Below are 25654 nucleotides of genomic sequence, written 5' to 3' on the forward strand. Positions count from 1 at the left end.
TGCGCACGTCTTAAATGACCACTCGTATCTTTTTGTTATGTGTCTGTGAGGTTAAAAGTGAACGGGCAGAATAGAGCTGTCTGGTGAAAGGCCTCTGATAGAAAGTGCCACTTCCATTTGAGCGCAGCTGCAGCAAAGCCTCTGCTGGCTCACTGTCCAGCCCGACACTTCACATTCTCTTCTCCTGCGATTGGAATGGATTTGAAAACTGTTAACTTCAGACAGAGTTTTGGCTTGACCATTTCTGATCTCTTCCCATTTTTTTCATTGCTTATCTCCCACTTGTTTTGTCAGAACCAATGACTGTCTCAGACGCTGTTTTCTTTTTGTTTACTTAAGTTTTCTGACTGCGTTCCTTTTTTTAAAACTTGGACTCAAAGTTGATTCCAAACCAAAGTTGGTACTCCTCTAAACCCATGTAAAAAATATTTCATATACAGTTTATATTTAAATATATACTGTCATGCACTGTTAAATTACATCTTGCATAACTTTTTATTCAACTTTCCATTGGACATACCATTAAGCTCCAGAATACACCTCCTAATTTGGTGATGAGGGGGTTTAACGGTTTGAGGAACTCTATTCTCAGACCTGCTGACAGTCTTCACCCCCTTGGGTCCCTGCTAAGGATGGAGTTCGTGGTCGGAGGGAATAAAGTGAAAAAACCCTGGCTGCGTTTTAAATTCTCATTGTGGTTTGAATTAGAAAGGGGATAAATGCTCTGAATAATGATCAGAAAACATTTAGCTTCAGCTGCCCGGGTGAAACAAAACACACTCGAGTGAAACTTTTGAACTTTTTTTTTTCCTTCCCCCAGCCGTTTTGTTTTCACATTTTAGCACTGAGTTCATGGGAAACTCACTCGGAGGTTACCTGCGCCTCTGCAAAGTGATGGAAAAAAGGATTACGTCTGCAAGAATGTTTTTACAGTTAGTTGAAATATTACTAACCTTGTCAAATGTCATTTTGAATGAGAGAGCAAACATATTTTAATCAGGGTTTTAAAGGCACGGCTTTTCAAACTGTGACTCTAAGAGAAAGGGGTCAGTTAATTGCAATGTTTGATGTCATATTTGGTCTCTGGCTCCATTTTGATGCAACTGCCTGGAAGCATGCTCGCTCTCCTGCCTGGCTCTGTGTCTTTCTCTATGTCTCACACACATACTTCATCAGACACAGTCAAATGAAAAACTATTGAAAGGTCTCAGAGTTTGTAGTGCTATAATCTTCATAAAGTCGACTTCCTGTCAGCCTTTCTTTCAACTTTAACCTTTAGCCTCTCACTGTGTACATCACCAGAGTTTGGCCACTTTCCATGGATCTGGCACTGCTGACATATAAGAGTGTTATTCATATTTTTGTGAATGAAACCATGAGTGTACAACAGAACAGCAAAAGTTACAGCAGCCTGACTTTTTCACTTTTCTTGTGAAAATATGAGCCCTGCTCTGACTTGTACTCAAACCTCTCCCAGCATACTATAAGGGGCTAATCATCCAAACTCAGTCCCAAATCTCTTTGGTTCCCATAATTACTCTTTAACAGCAGTGGGAGGTAGGGGGTGGGGGGTGAGGAGGTAAAGGGATATACATTGTAAATTATGTTTGACAAGGTGGGGTTAGTGGTTTTGTCGTAGCTTGTCTTTAGTTATTACTCATACTTCCTCCTGCCATAGATAAGGCCTGCTGCTGAACATACCAAGGTGAGCACTGGCGCAGGGCTCTTATCGCCAACATTGATTTAGGGCAAGAACTTAGTGACAGAGGTCATTGTGTAGTAAAGCTATCCGTCATTCAGGTTTGATTTCTGTTCAAACTTGTCTCCAAGTTGTCTACGCATAGGTTTGTAGCTCACAAGAGGTAGAGGCCACAGGAGGGTTGGACTTGGGTGGCTAAAGCTAAGTGCGTGTTAAGAGATCACAAAAATGTAGCATTTTGCAACAGTGACTACTGGTTCAAACTGCTATTTAAAACATAGCTAATATTGTAAATCTAATTCAAACCTCTTATTATCGTATGAAATATGAATCCACAATCATTTGTCTTATGTTTAAAGCAGACATTACAAAAAAAGAGTAGACACATTTTTTCTCCAGCAGCAATCTGATAGCCTTACTTATAGAGGCATACTTACAGAAATTCCCCTTGTATTCTGTTTTCTTAGTATGTGTGTAAAACTATTAAATTTTCCCTCATTTAAAATTCAAGGTAGTTCTCAGCCTGTGGTATATACATTTGCAATCATAAACAGAGGAGATGAGTGTTTTCCCCTGTGCAGGGGTGTTTTTTTAGATGTCTGGTGATGGGTATTTAGTACCGTTAATGTTGTTCATGGCCTTCATTTCTAGACTTGTAACTTTTGGCTTAAATGTTCTATTTATTCTGGCAACCAAGTGAGGAACTCATACTTTCAAATATGCTCTGAGTCATATTATTGATTGGTCACGAAGATTATTTATTGCACTTTCTCTCTAACTTTTGCAAAAGTTGGAAGGCGACTGAGATTCTCCTGGAGTGCTTGCATGTAAATGGCTATAAACTGGCTGTGCTGAATCCTGAGAGGAAAGGTACTCCCGTAGAATGTAAAGGTCTCTTTAGTTATGCTAAAATATCTAGCAAGGATGGTGGTGCTGCTCACTCCAACCTTCTACAGGATAACTGAAGTGGCTAATTACACTTCAGTCTGTAATCAAACCCATGTCAGGTTGTCTGAGAACCTGGATTTATATGGTGGATTTCGGTTAAATACAGGAGCAGCTTAAACATTTTATGGTTCTCTCCTCAAATTAAAGTTTTTTTTTTCCCCGCAATCCCCTCTAAAATATGTCATATCCCATTACGCAAATTTGGATATGGTAAATTAGTGAGGAGTGTGCTTACACTATGAATATGTTGACTTTTTTGGTGCCGTATGCAGAGGGTTAGCTTGCTGGGGGTTGGGGGTGTCTTTAACTCTAAAAAGTTGTCTTGAATTTTCTCCCCTTGGAAGATGATGTGTTTTTGCAATTCAAATATTTGCTCATTCTCTTCTCCATTGCAAAGCTCCCTTTGAAGCGAGGAGTTCTATCAGGACCAATGACAGTGTGAGTGTGCAGCGTGACAGCGCAAGAGGCAGTGCTGGACTATTTCTAACTGCATATTTAAATAGCACGGAAATCCAAAATCCAAAATGTATGCAAATGACGGCATGTTTTGCATGCTGATATTTTCATGATTTGGGGCTTGCATATTCAGGTGGTGCTCAGTACGTGCCTAGCTTTAGCAACATTAATCAGAATTATTTCGTGTCTTCCCCATATCCTTGATCTCTTTTTAACAAACATTTCTGTGGGTGGAAGGCCTGCAATTTGGTAGATTTACTTGATTTATTTTTCATGAAAGCTCTGCTGAAGGTTTTAAGACTGTTTTTAAGTGAAAGGACATACTAAAGGTCTTATATTTCATAGGAAAGTGTGTAACCCAGAAATGCTTAATATTTACTTCTTAAGAGTTTTTTTTTATTTTTTCCCCCATTTACATCCTGACTGCTATGTTTACTCCCCCTTTGTGTTATGTGCACATGGTTGAATGAAATTTTTAGATAATGTTCATTAAATCGAGAGCATATGGAATCTGAAGCTGCCTTTAGGTTTTTTTTATGTTGCTCTTTATGCAATAAGCACCATATCAAGACAAAACCCTTGAAATGGGCCTGAGGCCTGTCTGCACTTCTTAAGGTATAGAAAATACAATATAAAATAATTAATTGAATTGTCATCTGTATGAACGGTTCTTGCTCTTTGCACCCTATAATTCCCAACCTCTTTCTCCCCATTCCCCTCACCACATTTCCCCCCCCCCCCCCCCCCTTTTTTTTTTTCTAAACAGCAATTAATCTCATTTTTAGTCCAATTTCCAGCCCTCTGCTAGTGTCAGAGCGAGTCCCCTGTTTTGTTCCTATTTGGCTTGGTTCCTCTGCATAGTCATTAAGGGTCCAATTAATGTCACCCTTTAGCTGAAGAGTGCTCATTTTTATTGGGGAGCTGACAGTCACCGCCATGAGTGCCGCAGTGTAATATGCATTAATTGCCCCGTAACACTGGTAATTACCAGTTCTTCAAGCCTCTCAGTAAACTGTCATGCCCAGACACGACTGCTTTGAAATAGATTACTCATTAGGGGGACCTGCCCTGTTTTCCAATGGGGGCTCACTGGGTTGGCATAAAGACGAAAAAAATCTGGTGCTTGAACAAATAGTTGCCAAGAGCAATTTCCTATTACAACTTCCCGGTGAAGGCTTTTCTCTCTTTCTCTCTTTCTTTCTGTCTTTTTTTTTTTTTTCCTTGGATGGTTTTCCAGCCGTCACTTGAGTTAAGGATCAGAAGTAGAGTTAAAGGTCCATCACAGATCTTGCTGATAGCAGTTGGTTTGTCTTCATGTCCCAGTTTGACTCCTTGAATGAAAATGTGCCTTGGGATTTCACCATTCAGATCACTGCGTTGTTTTAACTTTGTTACATTTGTATTTTGTTCATTTCTTTTCTTGCCTTAAATTTAAAGAAAAAAAATGCCCCGAGACCAGTGCTGCATTGAAAATGTCAGAGTTTTGCTTGACGGGGGGCATTTCAAGGCCTCTGCACATAAGATCAAGGCAGTGTTGATGTGAAGTTCTTGTTCAAATATTGATGCTAACTTTGCACAACGCTCGTGTTTGCAAACTGTGGAATCTCCGTTTTAAACATAAGCTTGTGCTTCACAGCCCCTTCAACATGTTCCACGTCCCTGCAGAAACTTGTATTGATAGAGAATGCAAATAGATAAAGAAACGTATAGAGGACAAAAGGCGAGGATGCAGTGTGGGTGCCACCTTTGCTCGGCGATAAGATATTATAAAGGAAAGACCAAATCAAACAGCGTTAGCTAGCACACATCCTCTGCACAGAAAGGTGTTGGCCTGTTTAGTCACGCTTCAAATAATATTTAGATTTCACCACAGCCTTGTAAATGCTCCGAGTGTGCTGGGCCGATTCCTCTCTGGTATCTTTCCTTTTTTGTCAAAAGCACTTTTGTGTCATTACCCATTTACCGCAGCAAGGAAAAGAACAGAATTTGAAGACCAGGGAAAATCCTCTCACATACACACACAAATGGAAAACACACGCAGCCATGTGCACACCGAGCCTCACAAAGGTGCTGCTTTTGTTTTATCTCCCTTATAGCACCTGCTTCAGGCAATCTGCTCCCACTCGTCTCAAATGAATTTTGTCACGGCCTTTCAGATTCTCAGTCGGCGATGTGCTAATGAAAGGAGATGGTACAATTTGAACTGACCAGGTAGCAGCCAGCAGTGCACAGCTGAGAGCAAAGGATGGGGACACACCCCTCTTTGAAACAAAAGACAAGTCAACCGTCCACTGATATACCCATTACCCTTCTCATTAATACCCTGCAGACCTTGGTGTGTGAGCGTGTGTACTTTGCTGCGCTTGTGCGTGCGTTTATCTGTTTGCGTTGGTTGAACACTTATCGAATTGTTTATGACAGGCCTAATTGGGCTAATTGAAGACATTAAGATTACCTGTCAGCTGTGTGTATCCAGTCTCCCTATCTGTCTGACAACTTCTGACAAGTGAGGGACCCCGTAGCATCCGTGATGATGGAGCATTCCCGGGCCATAATAGGGACAATAGGGGCCTCTCTAATTTGATGTGGGCAGCATTAGCTGTGACTATCCTTTGTGTGCGTGTGTGTGTATGTGTGCGTGTGTGTGTGCGCGTGTGTGTGTGCGTGTGCGTGTGTGTGTGTTAAGTATAAGTGAGAGTTAGCTAGGGTAATGGAGTCCCCTTTGGCAATGTGACAAAACGATGAGGTAGTCTGAGGGAAAGAGTGGAAGGGTCTTCGAGTGTTTAAGGACATGAGAAGGAAGGTGCTTGAGGGTGATGGCCTTCACAGACTGACAAGAGACGAGCACTGACATCTGAGTGTCTGTGTGATTGTGGACCATTACCAGTACTGCTATATCAGGGATACCCATACTTTTTGACATGGCAAATGATCAAAATAGGTCCTGAAGTTCCACTTTGGTCTGATCTAATGTCTGCCATCGTCATAACATAAACAGGTTTATAAGAAAAACCATACACAGAAGTATTTAGTTGATAAGTTACTGTATTTATTTTTGATTTTCATAACATTAAATTAAACCTAGACTAAAGACTCCGTTGAATGGTCCTTTTTTGTCCTCCTGAATTTTTATTTTAAGGTGAGCGGAGCACAGTCCTATCTTCTGAGTCTTAAGGAATGTGCCTGTGCATATCTGTATCAGCTCACCCTCCCTCCTTTTTTCCTCCTCACTCGCCTCTCCTGTGTGGCCATTCTGTGGGGCTTTGCAGTGTCATCGCTATGACAGATCAACGCTGTCAGCCCAAGAGATCCCTCTGTTTGTTTGTTCTTCTCCAAAAGGGGTTAAACTGTCAAGTTGACAACTCACGAGACCCTTAGACTGCCCTACTGCCTCTCCTCGTCTCCCTCCCTCCCATCCACATTCATCCCCAAACGAGTGAAAATCAATACCAGATTGCCTGAGGACCACTGTTTGGTGTGGGCTTGACCCCTAGATGTCCCCCACTCTGCTTCTTTCATTACATGTAGCCCAGTATTTAACTTCCATCCTGATCCCTTGCCTAATTAGTTTCGATAAGCTCAGAGTCTCTCTTTCCCTCCCTCCTTCTCTGTATCTCTCTGTCCTACTCTTACAATTGCATTCACACACAAACACAGCAAACGCATGGACTTTTTGCTTTCTTTCACTTTGAAGGGACACTGTGGGCTGGGAGTAATAAAAAGACAAATCCCGACAGGCACACAGAAGCCCTAAGCTATTCTTGAGCTAGGATTATTGTTTTGTTTGCTTAGCAAATTTTTTAAAACTACAGTGAAATTAGATTTGCACCCCAGATTGTCAGTAAAAACACTGGGGATATCCTGTGTTGTCCAAAACTAATGGCACTCTGCTGTGTTGGGCTTGTTGGTTAGTCCTGTGGTTTTCAGAAGGCCTCGATGATATCGCGTAGCTCTGTTTAGTCATTTTACAAAGCAGCTATTGATATTGTGTGGAAAATGCAACTTCAGCTTTAGAATTCCCTAATAATAACCTTAACCTTGATAAGTGATGCAAGCAGGTATCCAGTGGTTTTTATGCAGGAGGTATATCTGTGTGTATTTGTATATTTACCACCCAGATGTCCAGGTGCCGCCACTGTGCCGGCTGGCCCGTGGAACACTGACAAGCCCCAACAACATGTCGGCCCCCCTGCTTTACTCCCCCCAGGGGCTAAAATTACCCTCAGGAATGTAAACAGACTGCCGAGTAAGCACACAGATTTCTGTGGCCCTTCGCCTGCATCCCTCTCCACACTTGCCCCCCCTAAAGTGGGACAGTTCCATTTTGGACACAGAAGCCAAGGTTGATGCGGAGGCTACGGTAACCCGGCGCTGGCTGGTTTGCTACAGTAGTTTTTCTGATTGAGTAACAGGACAGCGATAATCATTTTTCCTAACTGCAAATATTTTTTGTAACACCTGAAAGACAAATCTACTTTTTTTCCCCACCCTTGTACTCCTCATATCTCCTTTCCCCCATTTCATTTTAGCAGACAGATAGGCATTCACACCAATTCATTAGGTGTGTGGGGTCGCTGTAAGCAGTGGAGTTTGGGTGAAGAAGTTCACTGGGCTGGGCGCTGACATGTTGATTTAGTGGTGGTAACACGACTGCACTTCCAAAGGTGCTGACTTGGACGAAAGCCAGGCCTCTTTCTCTCACAGGGAGACATTAGAGACCACACTCTAATTTTGGGGCAGGGTTGTACTCATGGACGCAGAGGCCAAGAGGCCTACACAACAAACATTCACACCTGCCTTTCCATGACTTTTGATTCACTGAACTGGTACCAGAACTTACAATGAAGTACTTATTCTTGAACCTGATGGAGACCTTGGGCCAATGGATAGCATGGCTTTTTCAGAATGGAAGAACAATGAGGAGCAGCCAAAAGAATTTACAAAGTCTCATTTAAAAAATATACTTGTGGCTTACATATTATATATTTCATGCAACTTGTTTGTGTTTCTGTGGTTTTAAGTACAGTTGCATGTGGATATTAAATGTTTTATTTCAACAGCTTATGTCGATTAAAAAACAGCTGAGTGCATGGCACACATCCCATGACCTCATATGCAAACATGATATCCATAAGTACACACGCATGACATTGTTCCTCCGCTGGATGCATTAGATGTGCCGGCGCTCGTTCAGACTGATGCTGCCCTAGCAAGGGTGGATAGGGTTACAGTACAAAATGTTGTTGATTAGGGGCTGTGCCTGTAGTGGGGGATCATCCTAAATTGAAGACACATTAGCTACAGGGGTTAAAGGCAGGATTAGGTCCAGATCTGTGTGGCATAAGGAGCAATGGTCAAAAAAAAATGCCTGTCCCAATGCTTGTCTTTGACTGTTTCCCCAGGGACAGGTGGCAATTATCGGCCAGGGCTGCTGGGAGTTCACAATAACAGGTTAAAGGAGCATGTATCCCCTTGACAATGTGGTTTTCTCTGTCTGCACAGCCTCCCAGCCCCCAGCCTTCTTGCCCACTACCATGGGGAGCTTCTTGTCTCTAGGCAGAACTCATAGACACGAGGACTCATCAAAGGCCCGAGGGGCTTTCAACTGATCTCCAAATTAGCACTATGGTCAATGTTTAGTTTTTAGAACTTGGAGCATTATCTAAAAAAAGGGAAAACCTCAGATGTTTATTTTTTTAAATCATATTTTTACTTAGATTATCTTAAACATGTATAGGAACTTGATTAAAACCGATAACAAACAAAATACTGGCACTCACTGATAAGTATACCCTTTGTTAAAAGGTAAAACAAACTTATTCTAGCTATAAGCCGGCATCAGCTTCACTGGCATTCCAGATGACAGCTTGTACCTGAAACTATATATACTCAATGTTTGCTAAAACATTAAGTATATTCATCCCCGAGCGCCGCTATTTTGTTTGTTCTTATAACTACATTTAAAATGTGTTTACATAAATCAAGATTCCCAGACAAAATTACTACCCGCTCAAGATTTCAGTTCAATATGGTAGAGACACTATGTGCTGTCATCACCATGAAAGAATTCATTAATATCAGCATTAACTGTTAATGAATATCCACTCAGTGTGTCATAACTGAAGAGATCAAGCCATTTTCATGATGTACAGTGTCATTAAGGAGTGTGAGGAGTCGATATCTGCGAACAAAAAAAAAAAAAAAAGATCAGGTGTGCTCTTAGTTCCTGGACGTTAACCCTTTAAAAGCCGGAGAGACCGAGACGGACATTTCTTTTTCTTGCATTTATGTTAACAAGCCTGTTCAAAACAATCCTTTTTGCAAAACACTAACACACAGGACACTTTTGTCTGAAGGACAAGTTTTGGAGTTTTTTTTATGATTATGGTGCCACCACAGAGCTGTCGTCATTAGGCCGCTTTGTTGTATGTAGTGTACTCTGCGCTGCTTGGGCCAAATTCTGAACACTGGAAAGACAAATCTAGAGCCAGACCACACCTTGTTTAGTTTTGCTTCACATCCAATACAGACCAGAGTGTGTCAAAGCGTGTTGGACCGTGACACCGTAGATCTGAGAGGGAACCCGCACACATTACACACACAGTGCACACTTGTTTCTCAGATATGTGTTGTTAATGTGGTAGGCGACATGCTCAGTTAAGGGACTTAACGAGTTCAAAACACTGATTAAGTCTCCTCCCTTCAGCTGGAGGATGTTTTGGAAGCATGATATTGAGCGAATGGTTTCTAACTGGGACCAAATGTAATTAAGTTGGATATCTGTAAGTTACTATTGAGCCAGCAAATAAATATAAGGTTAATGCTTATTTGCTCATTCACATAATCATGTGTTAGTCAAGGTATCAGTCGGATGTCAGATTGTGTATCTGTACGGTGATAAGGTTTTGGTTATTGTGAGAAAGTGGCTGAAGTGATAGGAGCTTGTGGGAAATTTGAAGCCAGAAAGTGATAACTGATCAAATAATTAACGGGAGAAAAAAAAAACATTTTACAATTATGGATGCATATGTTTAAAAATAAGCAGTTTTCTCTATTTATCATATAGAAAAAGGTCTAACCTTCGTTTTTTATGTGCACAAATCTCTCCAGAATCTTTAAATTCCCAAATTCTTTGCAGTATTACACATTGTTCTGAAATTGCTGAACCATTTGTCCATATAATCTTTTAGTAGCATTATTGGTGAATTGAAAATATAAAATATTAGTATATTATTTTGCCTATTTTACATTTATAGTTAATGAGCACAAAGTTCACCTTTTGCATTTGTAGGACGGGACTGAAATGTTGCTAAAGCTGAATCGGGTTGACCATCAACTAATTTTGTGATCCCTTAAAGGGCTCGGCTACATCCTGCTCCAGAAGTGGTTGCTGTGTTTACCAAGTAAAGCTCTGGAATCCTCTTGTCTCTGTTTTGGTATTGTTATCTTGCATTAGTGAGCATAAATTAGCTCCTACTGCAACATAAAACTGACAACACACTGAGTCGACCTGACCTCCCACATCTCTCATACTCTCATACTTACACATTCCACCTCCACACCTCTAGCTTAAAAACTACATATGCATATGAATATGACATGCTCTTCACTGGTGGCAAAGATTAACCGCATTCTTCTCTGTTCCTCCTTAATTACGACGATGCGTAGGTTTGGGTGATAATAATGTACAAACGTGTGCTGCGGTTGCTTTGTAATTGTGTTTTGAGTACCTAAGTTGAATTAAGTTTTTTTTCACCGCTCACTGAGACAAAGTAGAGGGTGGAGAAAGTAAAAAAAACAATGTTTTCTATTCTTAGCTATGGTCATGTTAATAACTTGTCTGTGGGAGGTTAACTCTTCCATTCAGTTCCTGTTATTTATGGACAGTCGGATGTATAGTTTGTAGCAAGGGATTATTTACCTCCCTGTTCGAGGACGCCCCTCTGGGTAGAGCCAGCCTTAAAATATCCTACTTGTGCACAGCAGTTTTACTTGTCAGGGGTGTCTTCATTATCAGTCTGGCTGAATTGCAGCAAAATGCACTACAAAGTCATTAAAATACACAAGCTGGGTACAGTATTCATGCAAAACTGTATCACCTGCTGACATGCAGGCTCTGGGTCACTGCCGTCCCTGTAAATTTTCGCAAATAATAACACACCACAACACCAGTATCTAACCTTTTTTTGTTTTTGTTTTTTTAAAGAAAACTCTTATAACTCTTTGATAGGTGGACATCTATCAAAGGGATCTCAAAAGAATAGTCTTACTTTTACACATTTATTCTCTGTCTTTTACTACATACGCAGTTCGTCAGACTTCAACACAGACATTTTTATGCCTCTGTACTTCTCTCACAATCAGTCTGAATGCTTTTTGTCTTAAAAGAAGTTGAGCGGGTTCCATTACGGCATTTGGGAAAACTGAGAAAAGACTGACTAACACTAATGTTTGGCAGTGCTTTAGCTGCCTACCTTGTGACCTGATGTATGGATGCTGAAAACAAAGAGGTCTTTGTGGAGAGACCTCAGAGACATAGACTTCACCCTCAGGTGAAGGCTTGCACTGTCTAAATCATTGCTGGGGTGTTTGTTTAAAGTGGACCTGTGCGGTGTGTAAAATGAAGTGAGGGCATTTTAAAGTCGAGCATAAATTCATCTCAATTTTATTGATAATTCGTCATGTCATGTAATGTACTTTGGAAAAAGTGATTGAACCCGAGTTGTGCTTGAAGCTTCTTCTTTTTTTTCCCACCAAATGTAGCAAAGGAAGTTAACCTTGATCTGCGTGTTGAGCAGAAATGTTCAACTCAGAGATTTTTGAAAAGGTTACACTGCCTGACCTCCCATGCATGGATTACGGGCTTTCAGCCATGCTTTCATTTCCCCCAAAATGAGAAAAGCAAGAACTAAAATCAAGAAATAAGTCTGCAAATTATTTGAAGGGTAGAGTTGGTATATTTTTACGCATGTGTTTATGATTCAAACGTTCCGTATTGCTGGCTTCATGGCATGTTGTGTGTGCACAGGCAGATACTAATAACACTCCCTCTTCTCCATTCATGTTTTTTTTTTTCTTTCTATTTCTTACTGCCTCGCTCTCATTAAGCTGTTGTAGTAAGCTGCTTGGCACCTGCTTTAAAATGCGACCACCAGCAGCTCATTAACACTAACGAAAGCACGGCTGGCAGCCCGCAATCCACGCCCAGGCTCGTCAAGTGGCCCTCTTGCTGAAATTAGCTACATTTCACAAACAATTTCACCAACTCGTTACATAGCGAGGTGTTTATTGGAAGATGGTTGACTCTGACTTCGAGGTGGTGTGTGTAATAAGCACATGCCAGGTTAAAATGAGCCAGCCCACATAATAAACCATAATTTGCCTACAAATTTAAACTGAACTTCCACTCACTTCCTCCGGCGTTCCAACACACAAACTTCAGAGGAATTATATATATATATATATATATATATGCAGTAGTAGTGCCTAAAGCACCCTGCTGTGTATTTTTACTTGCTTTCTACTTAGTTTTAGACTTTTTCACAAGAAAATCATGCTGGAACCATCAGACTTAGTCTTGACCCCCTGACCGTTCCCTTCCCCCTTCAGTGTTATTGTTACTATTCCCAGTCCAAGATTTTTACCTCAAGGTCCCAGCAGTATTGACTTGTATTAATCCTGAGAAGGATTCAAACTCCATTTATTTTCTTTACGGTATGGAAAGGCCTTGGTGACATGGCTCCCCAGTGTTTATAATTTTGCTTGTTTCAATTTGTACTCAGCCTCCCTTGACAGACCTGGGACATGATGAATCGTGCACGGCTGCCTTATCTGTTGATGTACAGTTTTAACCTTTTCAGAAGGTTGCCTCTTTCCAGTGTGTGCCGACCAGTCTGCCCGTTCTACGCTTCTCACCCTCCCCAAACACACGCATACATCCAGAACACAGGAAATACAAAGAGAACGGCGGCAGAATAAAAAGAAGCACATAAGCCCTTTTCTGAAGCCACCTAATGTAAATGTTTAGGTTTTGTTTCCAAAACATTTCCATATTAAGAGTTGACAGCCATGTGCAGCAGTGGAGCGTGGAAATGGCGAGAATTTGAGGGTTTGAGTTTTGTGCAGTGTTGAGAGGGTGAGCTACGTGTGTGACACTGTGGTGAACTTAGAGCGTGCATCTGCAGGCTTTCTTCGGGGCTGTTGGCTTTGGCCTGTTTGCTCACAGATACAGCACCGTAAATCACGCGCTGTAAAAGGCAGAAATGCAGGGATGGGGTGTAGGAGCATGTACACTACTGCGAGGGCCGCTTAGCAGGAGGTGCACATATCTTCATGTACATGCGTCTGTCTGCACACGGGAACTGTATGTAGCATGCGCACTGCCTCGAGACCAGTCATTATAACAAGACATATGTAACAGCTGGCAAAAGAACAAAGGCTGAGAATTTATTGTTTCTGTGGTCACAATGCAATCTGTGTGTTTACAGTAAATTCTTAAATTGCAAACTAAAGATTTCTGTAAATACAGCATCTATAATAGTTCTTATAATCTAACCAAAATGTCAAAAGATTTTATGAACTTTACCTTGAAGCTGAACTTGTACTGCTCTCTGTGGCCCTTTAGCTAGCTTCCTGTCTTGGCCTCCAGAGGCCCCACAACAGCGTTAACTGTCCAAGGATGAAGAGCAGTACTGTCAGCCCCCTGAATCTGCTCTAGCATCTAGCAGCTACAGTGCTCTCCACTCAAGAGTTCAACTGTGACACGTCTTTATGCGTGGCAGCTAAGGTTCAAAGAAGAGAGGGGCCGCTGGTGGCTCTTTGGGGGTTAATAAATATCTTGAAAGCTGCTTTATTTCCTTTTTGAAAAGAAATAATGAAATGTAGTTGCACATTCCAAGTGACGAGTTCCTCTGTTTAAAGCGTTACTGCACCTTTCAGCACATCTTTAGGGATACAGTTGCTACAGGTTCTACAAGGAAATAAACAAAAACATCCTATATCTAAACACTCCTAATTTGAGCTCACATTTGCTTGGAAAGTCAATCTTTATTGCCATTAGGCACCGCAGTGCAGATTGCTTTCCCCCTCAAAATGAAGGTAAATGAAACAGCTGGACACTGTTTGACTAGCTAACCTTAACCACCATATGCAGTGTGTTGAACTCTGCATGCTCTCTTATGCACCAAAGGCTTCTGATGTCAGGATCCGGAGGCCTTGGTGTAGTGCTTTGTTATTTCATAGATTATTGTTATTTCACTGCCATTGTAATGTGATTGAGTGTGTATCACCCTGTCAGAAAGATCTTTATCTTCCTGGCGGTGTTTTTGTTTGATTCAGCGCAAGTTTTTCCTGGATGTGATCAAAGGAAAAATACCTAAGCCATCTTATCGCTCATAGATCCATCTCACTAGTGTCCCATCTTTCTATCTCTTTACTAACCTATTCCTGATGTTTTCTGTATTTCCTATCCAAAGTCAATAGCATTTTCAGATATGAATTTGAAAGTCTATCTCAGTATTTGCACACTGAGAACTCTTGAAAACAGCAGCGGTAATGTACTAACAGTCTGTTTTGTTTTTGTGCACTGCAGGTTTGGTCCAGGCCTTGTGATCTACTGGTATGGCTTTATTGGAGACCTGGATTGCCAGAGAGACAGAGGTATCCTACTCAAAGACTGCTTCCCTACAGACATTGTCACCCTGTGCCATGCCACGCAACAAGACCGATCACCTGAGAGCCAGAATAAAGACAAAGAATGAGAAAAGATCAGAAGCAAGAATAAAACCAAAGTACAGATGAAAGAATGAATGGGAGGAAAGAGGGATGACAACAACGAGGTGGGAAGGGTACGAACACTGAACTATGCAGGGGTGGATACCTAGATCCGGAAGCAATTTGGCTTTCCTGCAGTGTGAGACTACTGGCAAAAAATCTGCCCTGAACTTCACCTGACCCTCATTCTCTCTCTCTCTCTCGCTTTCTCTCTCCCTTTCTTCCTCTCATTCACTGCTCCAAAGCGGCCGCATGTAAATGCACACCAGCATTCTCTATATATCTGACGTCACTCATAGTCATACCTGTAAATGGAAAAACACGATCTGGGAGGCTGTTCTGGTCGTGGTCAACACCTGGCCCTTGGATGGCCTCTTGCACTGGAGGCTACGGTGCAAGCCAGGGCCGAAGCAGGACATAAGGCCCTTCCTTATCACGCTCAGGCCCTGGCCTTTGTCACTCCTTCCTCCTCCGTTCCATAGGCAGATAAGAGAGGTGCGGTCTAGGGGCTGGGTGACGCCTGTCTCTCACCTGCGTCACTCAGTGCCCTCTCAGTCACTCTCCAGCGGGATAAACAGGATAGTTTCTGATTAAGGCTGGCCCCTCAGTGACCCTTTTCACATTATAAAATCTTTTTTTTTTTTGTTGTTGTTAGCACATATGCTTGACAGAACTGTTCATGCTGCTGTCAGTGTTTATTTCTTAACTGCGCAACTAATATTCAAATTCAAAGTTCCACTAACCTAATTAAGCGCAAATTTTGATACATTTACAAAAAAGGAATTCTTTTTTTTTTTTTACATTTGTTGGCTTCATGTTTACTGTAGAGTTAAAGTTATTGATAGAATTTCCAATAGCTGTGATCAAAATTGAATAATTTTCTTTATGTTGAATATATTAATAATTTTTCACTGCATAATGTCATAAAATAATGAGCGTAGCCGTGACAGTTTGCCTAAAGCAAAGCCATATTGAAATTGGGAGTAATGTGGTAGCCTAACAGTATTCACTTTAAAAGGATATAAAATAAGTGAAGAGCTTATCCTCGCATTTGTGAACCTATGTTTGCTTGACCAGTGTGTTTACTTAGTAAAATATCAAAACCAGGAGCTTTTTTACTTGTTTCACAGTAATAAAAAATAAATAAAAAGACTATTAGAATCAGCATTTGTTACATTCTGTCCCACATTTAACCTGTAACAATTTAAAGTAAAACTACTGTACTTGCATGTGTTATTTTGTACATGTAAATATTAATAAATGTGTTGTGTAAACTATTTTTAATATGTTCCCACGTTACTGTCAAAATCATAAACTTCATATGTCAGGCACGTTTAGGCAAGTGAGGTAAAAGACAGGTACGTAGAAACACCTGATTACCATGTAAAGGTAAGTGACTGTCTATTGCACATCTTTATAACCGTGGTACATTTTATGAGTGGATACTAATGGAAGAAACACAGCCGGGCTAGGAGAACCAGAAGTGAACATAAAGTTGAGTGATGGCTTTAGAGGCAGATATGCACTGCCTATAGGGGATCCCTGTCCTGCCCCTTTCTTTATGGCACACAAAACGATAAGAGGAAAGAAAGTGAAAGGGTGAAGAACCTGCTGTCACCTCAGAAAGTACACTCACAAAGAACTATTTTTGTTCATAGTGTGCTTTCAAACTGCAGGCTTCACGTGTTCTTGTGCATAGAAATGAGTCAAAACAGACCTCAGGTGCAAAGTTAGTGGAAAGCTTTTGTCTTCAATCACCAAATCCGACCGCCTCCTTTTCTGTTATTTAAGACAACTTCCCCATATGAAACAAAAATATGTGTTCCTATGTTTGGCCTGCATTTATGCACTGTTCAAACAGTTGGAGAGATATGGTATGTAGGGGTTAAATACCATTAAAGTGCTGCTTGATTTGTTACCCTTAAACCTCTAACCTTAAGCCGACTCCCTATCTAGGCCCTGATCCCCTCCATGAGGAGGCCACTGGGTCACCACTGGGTCGCCAGGCGTCCATGGCTTCCTCTGTGCCCCCCCGCCTCTCTGCGCACTGTGGTACAAAACAACTGTCCCCATGTGTCCAGTTAAACTCGGCGCGAATGCCTGGTCATGGTATGCTTAGACATCACTTTATGGCTCCTGTTGGACAAAAAAAACAGAGCTATTTTACTCGGGGAGGGAAAATTCTCCATTCAATAAGAGCAGAAAAAAAATGGAAAAGAGCAGATTCAGTTCCTCTCAAGTTTCAAGCCTTCCTGCCATTGTTTTCCAAGGTGGTTGTTGCACAAAAGAGTAGCCAGGGTCAGCTCCTATAAATTAGGTTCTGCACACAATGTGCACTAAATAAAGCTTTTTTTTAAAACGGACTTCAAAGGCGAGCCACGGCATCAGTGTCAGGTGACCAGATTTCCATGATGCGAGTGCAAATATAGAAAAACTAGTTTCCATCTGATGATTTTTAAGAGCCAGACGTCTGTATTTTGTGTTTTCTCTCCCACCCCTGTTAGAGTCATTGTTCCTGTCACAACAATGGGGCACTCGAGTGCTCTCCAAATAAGGCCAGTTTGGAGAGGTCACTTCCAGGGGCTGGTAACGCCCGTGTTCTGGAGAAATTTGATCCTCAAGTGGCATACAGCAAAAACAAAACTACACATTCTTTATTTTTTGCACTGGGAAAAAAAACCCATTAACAATATATAGATTATTCAAAAAGTTGTTCATGATTTGTAAGTTTCCAAATTTTCTTAAAATTAAAATTTATAGTTACTAGTTACTTATTTATTTGGGGAGGGGGTGCGGGGGTCTCTTCTTCCTGTACTCCAAGGTAAGGTAATACGAAGTTTTCAAAGTAATTTGTTAATTTGTGAAAATAAAAGACAAAAATACTCCATTAGCATAGTAAACTGGAACTGTAATACATCAGCCTCTATGAGGGGTCTTTGAGATGCTCCTAAACCTGACTGGAATCCACCTATGCCTCACAGAACTCTAATTCACCAAAATGAAAAGCACACCTGTTTATATAAAGTCCCCCAGTTGACTGTGTGTGTCAGAGTGAGAGCCAAGTGATCCAAAGAATTATCAATGGGGTGATACATTCTAAAGTGTGTAGAGCAATTTGCCATAGAAATATTTGACATGACTATGTCAAGTGCCCAGGAGCTCGGTGGAAGAAGTTTGTAACCACCAACAGTCTCCCCAGACCTTTCCATCCATTTGCTTTTTGAAGATGGGAGTAGCTTAGTGCAGAACAGCTCTCAGTGCAGCACTTTATCAATTATGGCTTTGTGGTAGAGTGGCATGATGAAATCCATGCTTCACTAAAAGACACATGACAGCCCACTGGGAGTTTTCTAAAAGATAATCACCAGGATGAGATTCTGCATATGAATATGTAGAATCTGTAGGTAAAAGTCAAGCAGTTCAGGAAGTTTTCTGGTAGTCCAGGGGCTATTGACTAGACACATTTGAGCAGGTTTTGCTTTCAAAGAGGCTAGTGGTCCATGTGAAAAGTAAAAGGGTCGGCATTTGTAACAATTCATGCAAAAACCATCACTTGTTTATACTGGTATTGCTTGTTTTTTGCATTTCTAAACAGTGATCAAAGGATACAAACATTTCCCTCAGAGGCTAAGCCAGCACACTTTGTGTTCCCAGATTTGCCAAAAGGCAGTTCGACTTCCAGACCATGAAAAAAATTTTTGATCTTTCTGTTCTCAGTTCTCAATGGCATAGAGGAGACAGGCCACTGAGCATAACCTCATTAATATCATCTTACAGTCAAACACAGTAGTGGTGGAATTGTGCTATGAGCGACTAGTCACGATAGAGGGAAACAGGGAAACCGAAATATATAGCTCGATCCCGAGTGCTCAGGATCTCAGGTTACCAAAGGTTTCATTTCAAGAAGATGACCCAAAGCATAGCACAGAGAAAAACACAGCAGTGGTTTTGGGAAAACTGTGTGAAGTCTGCACCTGAACCCCAAAGGAGCATTAATAGACCTGGAAATGGCTGCATAACAGCACTCCCAACCCAACATAATTGACTTTAAACAATTCTGTCAAGAAAGGGAGAAAAGAGATTCCAAGTTTGTAGGATCTTTCCCACGAAGAACGGTGGCTGCAGTTGCTTCCAGTGGTGCTTTAATCAAGCACTGAGCGAAGAATCTGAATACCTAATAAAGATGATTTTTTTTTCTTTTAATAAATTAACAAAACACACTTAATGCTCTCAACACACTAAAAAAAATAATTAAATGCATTATGAGAAGGCCATAAAATGTGGAAACCTCAAAAGTTTAAACACCTGAATACAATATATGCACATGCTAATAAAAAGTTTAAGAGGAAAATTGAGATCATATTATTCATCATTTTTTGCTGTTGCAACATTAAAAAGAAATGATGTGTAAGGTGATTTAGTTACACCTTATTATAATACTGGTTACAGTTCTTAAATCTGGGACTCCCATGTGTCAGATTAGTTTGATGCAGTTCACAGCATCCACTCTGTCTGGTCTCAGCCTGCAGGCTATTGGAAGTCCACTATCCACTCAGATGTACATCTTGGACCAATCTCTTCCACATCCTGCTGTTTTATGCTTCTTCATCCAAGCTCATAGATAGACCACTGAGACACAGAGAATGAAAAAAGGACAGAACCTGGAAGAGCTGGTTCTATCCCTCTAGCAGACCACCAAAAGGACTTTCTCCACGCTCCTGTGTTATTTATGTGAAGAGAGCTCTGGCCTGTTTCTGCCGCAGGCAGCGTAGTGCTTTTAGTAAGGATCCTCTCAGCCTCCCTCAGCCAGCCAGACATCACAGCATGGAAATAAATAAAATTATATCCAGGAAGAGTCCAAACAGCCAGTATGAAATGTAAAAAAAAAAAAAGAAGGAAAGAAAGAAAAGAGAAAACAACAACAACAAAAAAGATTTTACATTTTTTATTTATTTTTTTGTTGTGAGGGCTTGAATAACAGCACTGGGAAAAAGCGGTCTCTCTTCTCTGAGCCGAGGAAGACGCGAACAGACTTCATTTTTATTTTTAGGAAGCTCTACCCGCTAATCAGAGGCTGTTATTTAAAAACAACAATAGATCATGAGAAAAATGGTTGGGGGGATTTTAAATGGCAACGCGGTGGATTTTTGATTGACATGATGGAGGACAGATGGTATGTTTGAGGGAAACTGAACAACTATGACAGATAAATCCACACTGAGGGGTGGGGGAGGATAATTTAGTTTCCTATGACTCATTGGCTTTATGGGACAAGACACGAACGGGAGCTTTAAAAAAAACAAACAACAACAAAATTTTAAAGCTCTGCACTGCCCGCAAAAATCAAAGATCACATGGAACCAAGGTCTGGCCAGTAGCTTTAAATGAGCAACTCAACATGCTCTTAGTTGAAATGAACAGCTTGGCAATAGAAATGGTATGCAACAGTATTTTAAAGAGAAAGCTGTTGACTTGGCTTCTTGCTGATTGACGTATTTCATTTAGAGCTAAGCTCCCATTTGTGAAAACAGTGGCACTTGCTGCATAACCCGCTGCATTCAAATAAATCCAGGAAGCATATCTGGAGTTCCTTCTACTGAGATCTGATATACCATGTGTCTGCAGCTAGCACTTAGGCCTGTCACGGTCCTGAGCTTAGCCAAGATGTCATACATCAGCTATTTTTGTTCCAGCTACATTCATGCGTATTATTTTAACATGTATAGCAATGAATAAAAGAGATAACGGGAATACAACCGAGTGTGCGTTTGTGGTTGGAACCACAGGGGTGACAACCCGCATGGAGTATGCCTGCTCCAGCATCAGCCACTAGAAAGGTCAGCCCCCCCCTGAATGGCATTTGGTTTGTGACAGAAATGACCCAGAAACTGTGATATCTCCTGATCACAGCGAGGGTCCAGAGGAAGCCCGGTAACAACCCCAAAATCAGGTTCAGGCCAGCATGGCGATGAGCAGGGGTGAGGAAAGCAGCAGGGTAGAGGAAAGGTAGAAGAGGAGCAGACAGCAGAAAGGCAGCAGTAGATGTATGATCACAAGTGACATCCTAAAAGATTAGAGCTGCGTGGTCGGAAAATACGACTAGAGCTAGTCAGGGGGAAAAAGGTTAGTTGCATGAGGTGGAGAGAAAAAAATGATTCGGTCAAAACAACCTTGGCTCACCCTCTCCCTTGTCTTCTATTTGTGAGCATTATGGCCTGATGAGAGCTGTGGCAAGCTTGTTATTATGAAATAAGTGCACTTGGGAGGAGGTGGGGCTACTGTACGGATGAACGTGGCTATTATGGGATGCACGGACCGCAGGTTTTGATTGGTGCTGAGAGCAAAAGCTTCCAGGGCATAATCAGAGCCACTAATCCAGCTGATAACAGTGGGTCTGGCCCTGCACACTGTGCCAACCCCTGGCTCATTCAAAAGTAGCATTGCATTTGTCAAAACAAGCCTTATTGTCATTTATCACCCTGCAGTAAATCCTGGCTTGAAATCCTAGCACACAGATGAGAAGACTTCTCTATTATGTACAGACTTAGCTTAATTTGGGAAATATATGAAAGAACAGATGTGATTGGGTATTTTATTGAATTGTTGCCACAGGCAACATAATATTTTTGCGCTGGGAAATTATGAAGAGCAGGGATGGAAGCAGTCGTTTGCACGGTGAAGACAAGAACAGAAGAAGGCACTGGCTTTTTTTTTGTGATGTTTTATGAGTGTTTCATCGAGCCTTTGCTGCGCTGAGCAATTAACTGTTTTGCTTAAAACACAGTGCCAACTGCAGTGCTGCTTCAGTTAGAGAATTGTAGGCCATTTGTCATTTTTACAACTCATTTTCACCCCAAAACACTCCACGATGTGGCTGGATATAACCTTGCTGGAGCCATGTCCTTGAGTTCCCACTGGCAGGTAAATATACACTTCCATCTAAACACACGTCTCACATTGTCTGCCTTTGACTTATGGGAGGTCAGCCTGAGAGGGATCGATGTTGCAATTCAGTTTTAGAGGCCTGATGATGTCACGTTGCAGTGTACTGTGGCTTATGGGACCAGGAACCTGTTGGTACAAGAAAACCACATCACCTCAACGGTCTTGACTCACAGTTAGTGACAAAGGATGAGGGCCGCATGTGTGCTGGAGTGGGTTTTTATGCACACTTGCATGGGCCAAATCTTGCACATGCTCTACTGTAACTTCAGCACATCACTCCACTGACAACATCCCAATCCCACAGGGATCATCATCAGGTCACACAAGAGGGAAGAATGAATAGAGCGATGTGATGTTGTCATTCAAATGCAATGGATCACTTGAACTCCACTGCCCTGTTGTAATGACCCTGTGTAAAGACCTGTAATGTGGTTTTCCCATTGGGTTTGAGGGAAACCCTATTCCAGGCCATTCAGGTGTGCAATAAAGTGCTTTTCACTTTCTGAGGACTTCCTGTCTCCAGTGGCGTTCTCCATTAACTCCTCACAGACAGACAAGAGCCTTTCTATTGGCCCAGGCACTCTTTATCGCAGCAGTTATTCCCCTCAGGTATGGCGCTACCTGGCCCACAGATAAGATAGAAAGCCGGCTGCCTGTCATTATTGGTAGATGAAGGCTATCTGAATATTGACAACAGTTTACACTCCTTGTTGTGAAACAAAGTTGAACTTGTAAGACAGTTGAACACAAGGCTTTTATTGTGTTGAGGAGATATGAAAGCTCCCTGTGGCCACATACCCAAATACCCTTATGTCACGGCTTGCAACCCCCACCCAACCCCTCCTCTTCAGTTGACTATTTATTCCCACCAGCTTTAGTGACGTGCTAAAAAAGTTCTTGACACCAGCTATTGCTTTTCATCACTGAAGCTTCCCTGCTAACAGGGAACAAGTTAGCGTTTCTTGTCTCCCCTGTATTCTGTGTGCTTGTGAAAATGCTCACAGCGACCGATTTTAATGCAAGACACCGCATAAAATGGGTCCTTGAATCACCTGCTATTAGAGTGTTGTGCAGAAAAACATGACCACTAATAATAATAATAATAATAATAATAATACGTTGACGTGGATGTTGTATGAAAAAAATTTCGCACATGCACATTCCATGTTTTTTTGCAAGTAAACTCATCTTGATAGTTTAAAATAATTAGTTTCGCCCGATTATATAGTTTCAAATGACCAAAATAATGTTGTTTGCGACTGAAAAAAAGTAATCTAAATTTAAGACGTCATTTTCCGCTTTTCACTGGATAAAATGATGATTATCCGAAGTTGTTGGGCTATTTGTAATTTGAATAAGAGCAACTTATCCGGTCTTAAAGTTTGTGGAAAATATTTTAAATAATATAAAGCCATTTCCACTTTCCACTATTGTAAAGGCAATAAAACGCATTTCAGTTCATATTTAAACGAAATTAAATGATTATTTCAATAGCAATGTGATGCTTTTAAAATAAGATAAGAAAATCATCAATGATCAATTCTGTGTGAAAAGTTATTATTATTATTAATATTATTATTATTATTATTAATAATAATAATATTTAAATAAATTGCGGTTGGCTGTGCTTGGAGTCTGTCGTCGCTATGTTTTATAATCATATTAAACCAGTCTGGGCTAATTACGTGGAGCACCGTTGACTCGCGTTGACGCACAGCCTGGAACTCCATCCCAGTGTCACCAGACTCCCTCTCCTCTTTTTGCCTTCACTTGTCTTCGCTCCTTTTTTTTCTTCTTTTTTTCTCTTTCGTATAGATGCCTGTATGCCATTGAATTGTCGAGGTTTTAACTGCCATCCGAGACGATAATGGTTACCGATTCTATACTTTCAGCCATAATCTTCAAGTGGGCCGTGATTAATGATGTCAGAGTTAGCAGGGTCCTTCGGGTCCCCGGCTGGATGACTTCAGCCCTGCTGCCCTGCTCTTCAAACCTCCTCTCTTTTCTTTAAACACAGACGCACAGCCACCGGCGTACACAGAGCTTGCAGAGATGGTCGCTTATGAATTGCTCATTTCTCTCTCTCTTTTTCTCTGTCACACACACACTCAGGAATGGGAGCCGGGCAACAAGTCCCCAGGTGCAAAGCATTATATTGACCCTACAATCCATCTTTATTGATTTTACCATCAACGTGCTCTCCTAATACATGCATAAGGAGCCTTTTACCTGTGAGTAAATATGAAACGGGAGTCTCTGAGGTCACATTTACGGCAGCAGGTCAGGGTCTCTCTCATATGTTGAAATAGCCATGGTGGGATCCCAGTATGTAAACTTTTGAGGTAAAGGAAGAAAAAAAGTAGGATATCCGTATTTGTATAGATGTACATAAATATACACGTCTGAGTATAAACTTCAGTGTTATTTGCAGTTTTTAACACAGAAATGGGAATGAACGAATGAACGCTGATGTCTCTCAAAGAGAAAGACATAGAAACCGCTTCTTCTTCCTCTCTTTCCATAAATACATTTACTCTGGCCCCCAGAAGGGGTCGCCATCATGTAATAACACTGCGCCCAAGGGTGTGGTGGGGAGGGGGTCTCCAGATCGCGCTCCTTCCCTCTCCCTCTCCCTCTCTTTCTCTCTCGCTTGAGAACATCTACATTATATTGAAGTTATTTAATGGATTTGAAATGCGCATCGTGCCTTTAGAAATATGCACATTAATCAATAACCCGGAGAAATTTCATATTTTACAAAATCCACTATGTGTGCGCATCCACGCTTCTCTCCCCCTGCTTCTCCCTCAGCCCTCTTCTGTTATTTACAGTTCTTGTGAAATGTCTCACTTTGCTGCCCTCGGCCTCCCGCAAGATATTTCTAACCATTTTTTTTAAGCTCTCAAAATAACCGAAGGAAATTAGGAATAAAAAAAATCTACTTAGGAAAACAACCCATAAATTAAGAGAATCGATATTTGCGCCACTCAGTGTTAGGACTTTCGTTTCATAATGGAATAATGCCATATTTATACCCCAATCTTATGGGCTCTCAAGCCATAAACCGTGATTATTTCACTGAAAAACCGGTCAAACGTTGACAACCTTGGGGCCATTGTAACACGGTGCTGGAAAAGGGAATATAATGAGGAGGAGGAGGGGAAAAAAGGAGGCCAGCGGCTTGCCTAATTAAATCTTAACTGATTGAAATGAAGGTTTGAGTACCTCAAGGCTTGACTAAACTTCGGCTATTTCCCTTTTTATTGCGCCTTATTTATTCTGCACTAACATGCCGTCTTTTCTGCCTCTCCAGCAGCCTCAGCACTGGCCACTGCAATTTTCAGTTTCTGCTAATTCCAACCCCCCATAGCTATGTTATTTGACTATTTATAACATTCGCATCATTAAGATTTCCTTTTTGCAGGGTGAGTGTGCATTGGAGAGGGGTTGTGTATGTGTGTTGAGGGGGGTGGCAGTCACTCTTTTTTAAGAAGACAAGTATCATTGAAGTGTGAAAAAAATCGCCTCTTATTCCTGTAGCGGGCAAGCAAACAATCGTGAATATCACCCGGACAGTTGAAGATTTTTTTAAGGTGGTCCTCATAAAAATATAAGCCATGATGCTCTTTTTTGTTTGCATTTTTTTGCAGCAAAAAATATATTTATATAAAATGCTATGTTTAATTTCAATATTCCAGAGATTTTTATTTATTATTTATTTATTTATTTATTTTTATTTAAGACAAAAATCCAAATTTTCTATTGATCAAAAATGCCGTCGAGTAAACATCGCAGAAAGCCAGTGAGGAGTCATCAGTGGGACTATCTGCGGGC

The 25654-nt window shown here is 41.2% G+C and overlaps 1 protein-coding gene across 3 annotated transcripts in view; it reads left to right on the plus strand.

Moving 5' to 3' along the window:
• The window catches only part of cdin1 (CDAN1 interacting nuclease 1), a 52418-nt gene extending 34873 nt beyond the window's left edge, over positions 1-17545 (plus strand). For all 3 annotated transcript variants that reach the window (XM_040042567.1, XM_040042566.1, XM_040042565.1), the window contains exon 12: positions 14694-17545. In XM_040042567.1, coding sequence (XP_039898501.1) covers positions 14694-14862 — 169 coding nt within the window. In that variant the 3' untranslated portion in view covers positions 14863-17545. The remainder of the gene's footprint in view (positions 1-14693) is intronic.
• Positions 17546-25654: the final 8109 nt, after the last annotated feature.

This window comes from Simochromis diagramma, unplaced genomic scaffold (assembly GCF_900408965.1).
Source record: "Simochromis diagramma unplaced genomic scaffold, fSimDia1.1 OVJJ01000304.1, whole genome shotgun sequence".
Classification (NCBI taxonomy): Eukaryota; Metazoa; Chordata; class Actinopteri; order Cichliformes; family Cichlidae; genus Simochromis; species Simochromis diagramma.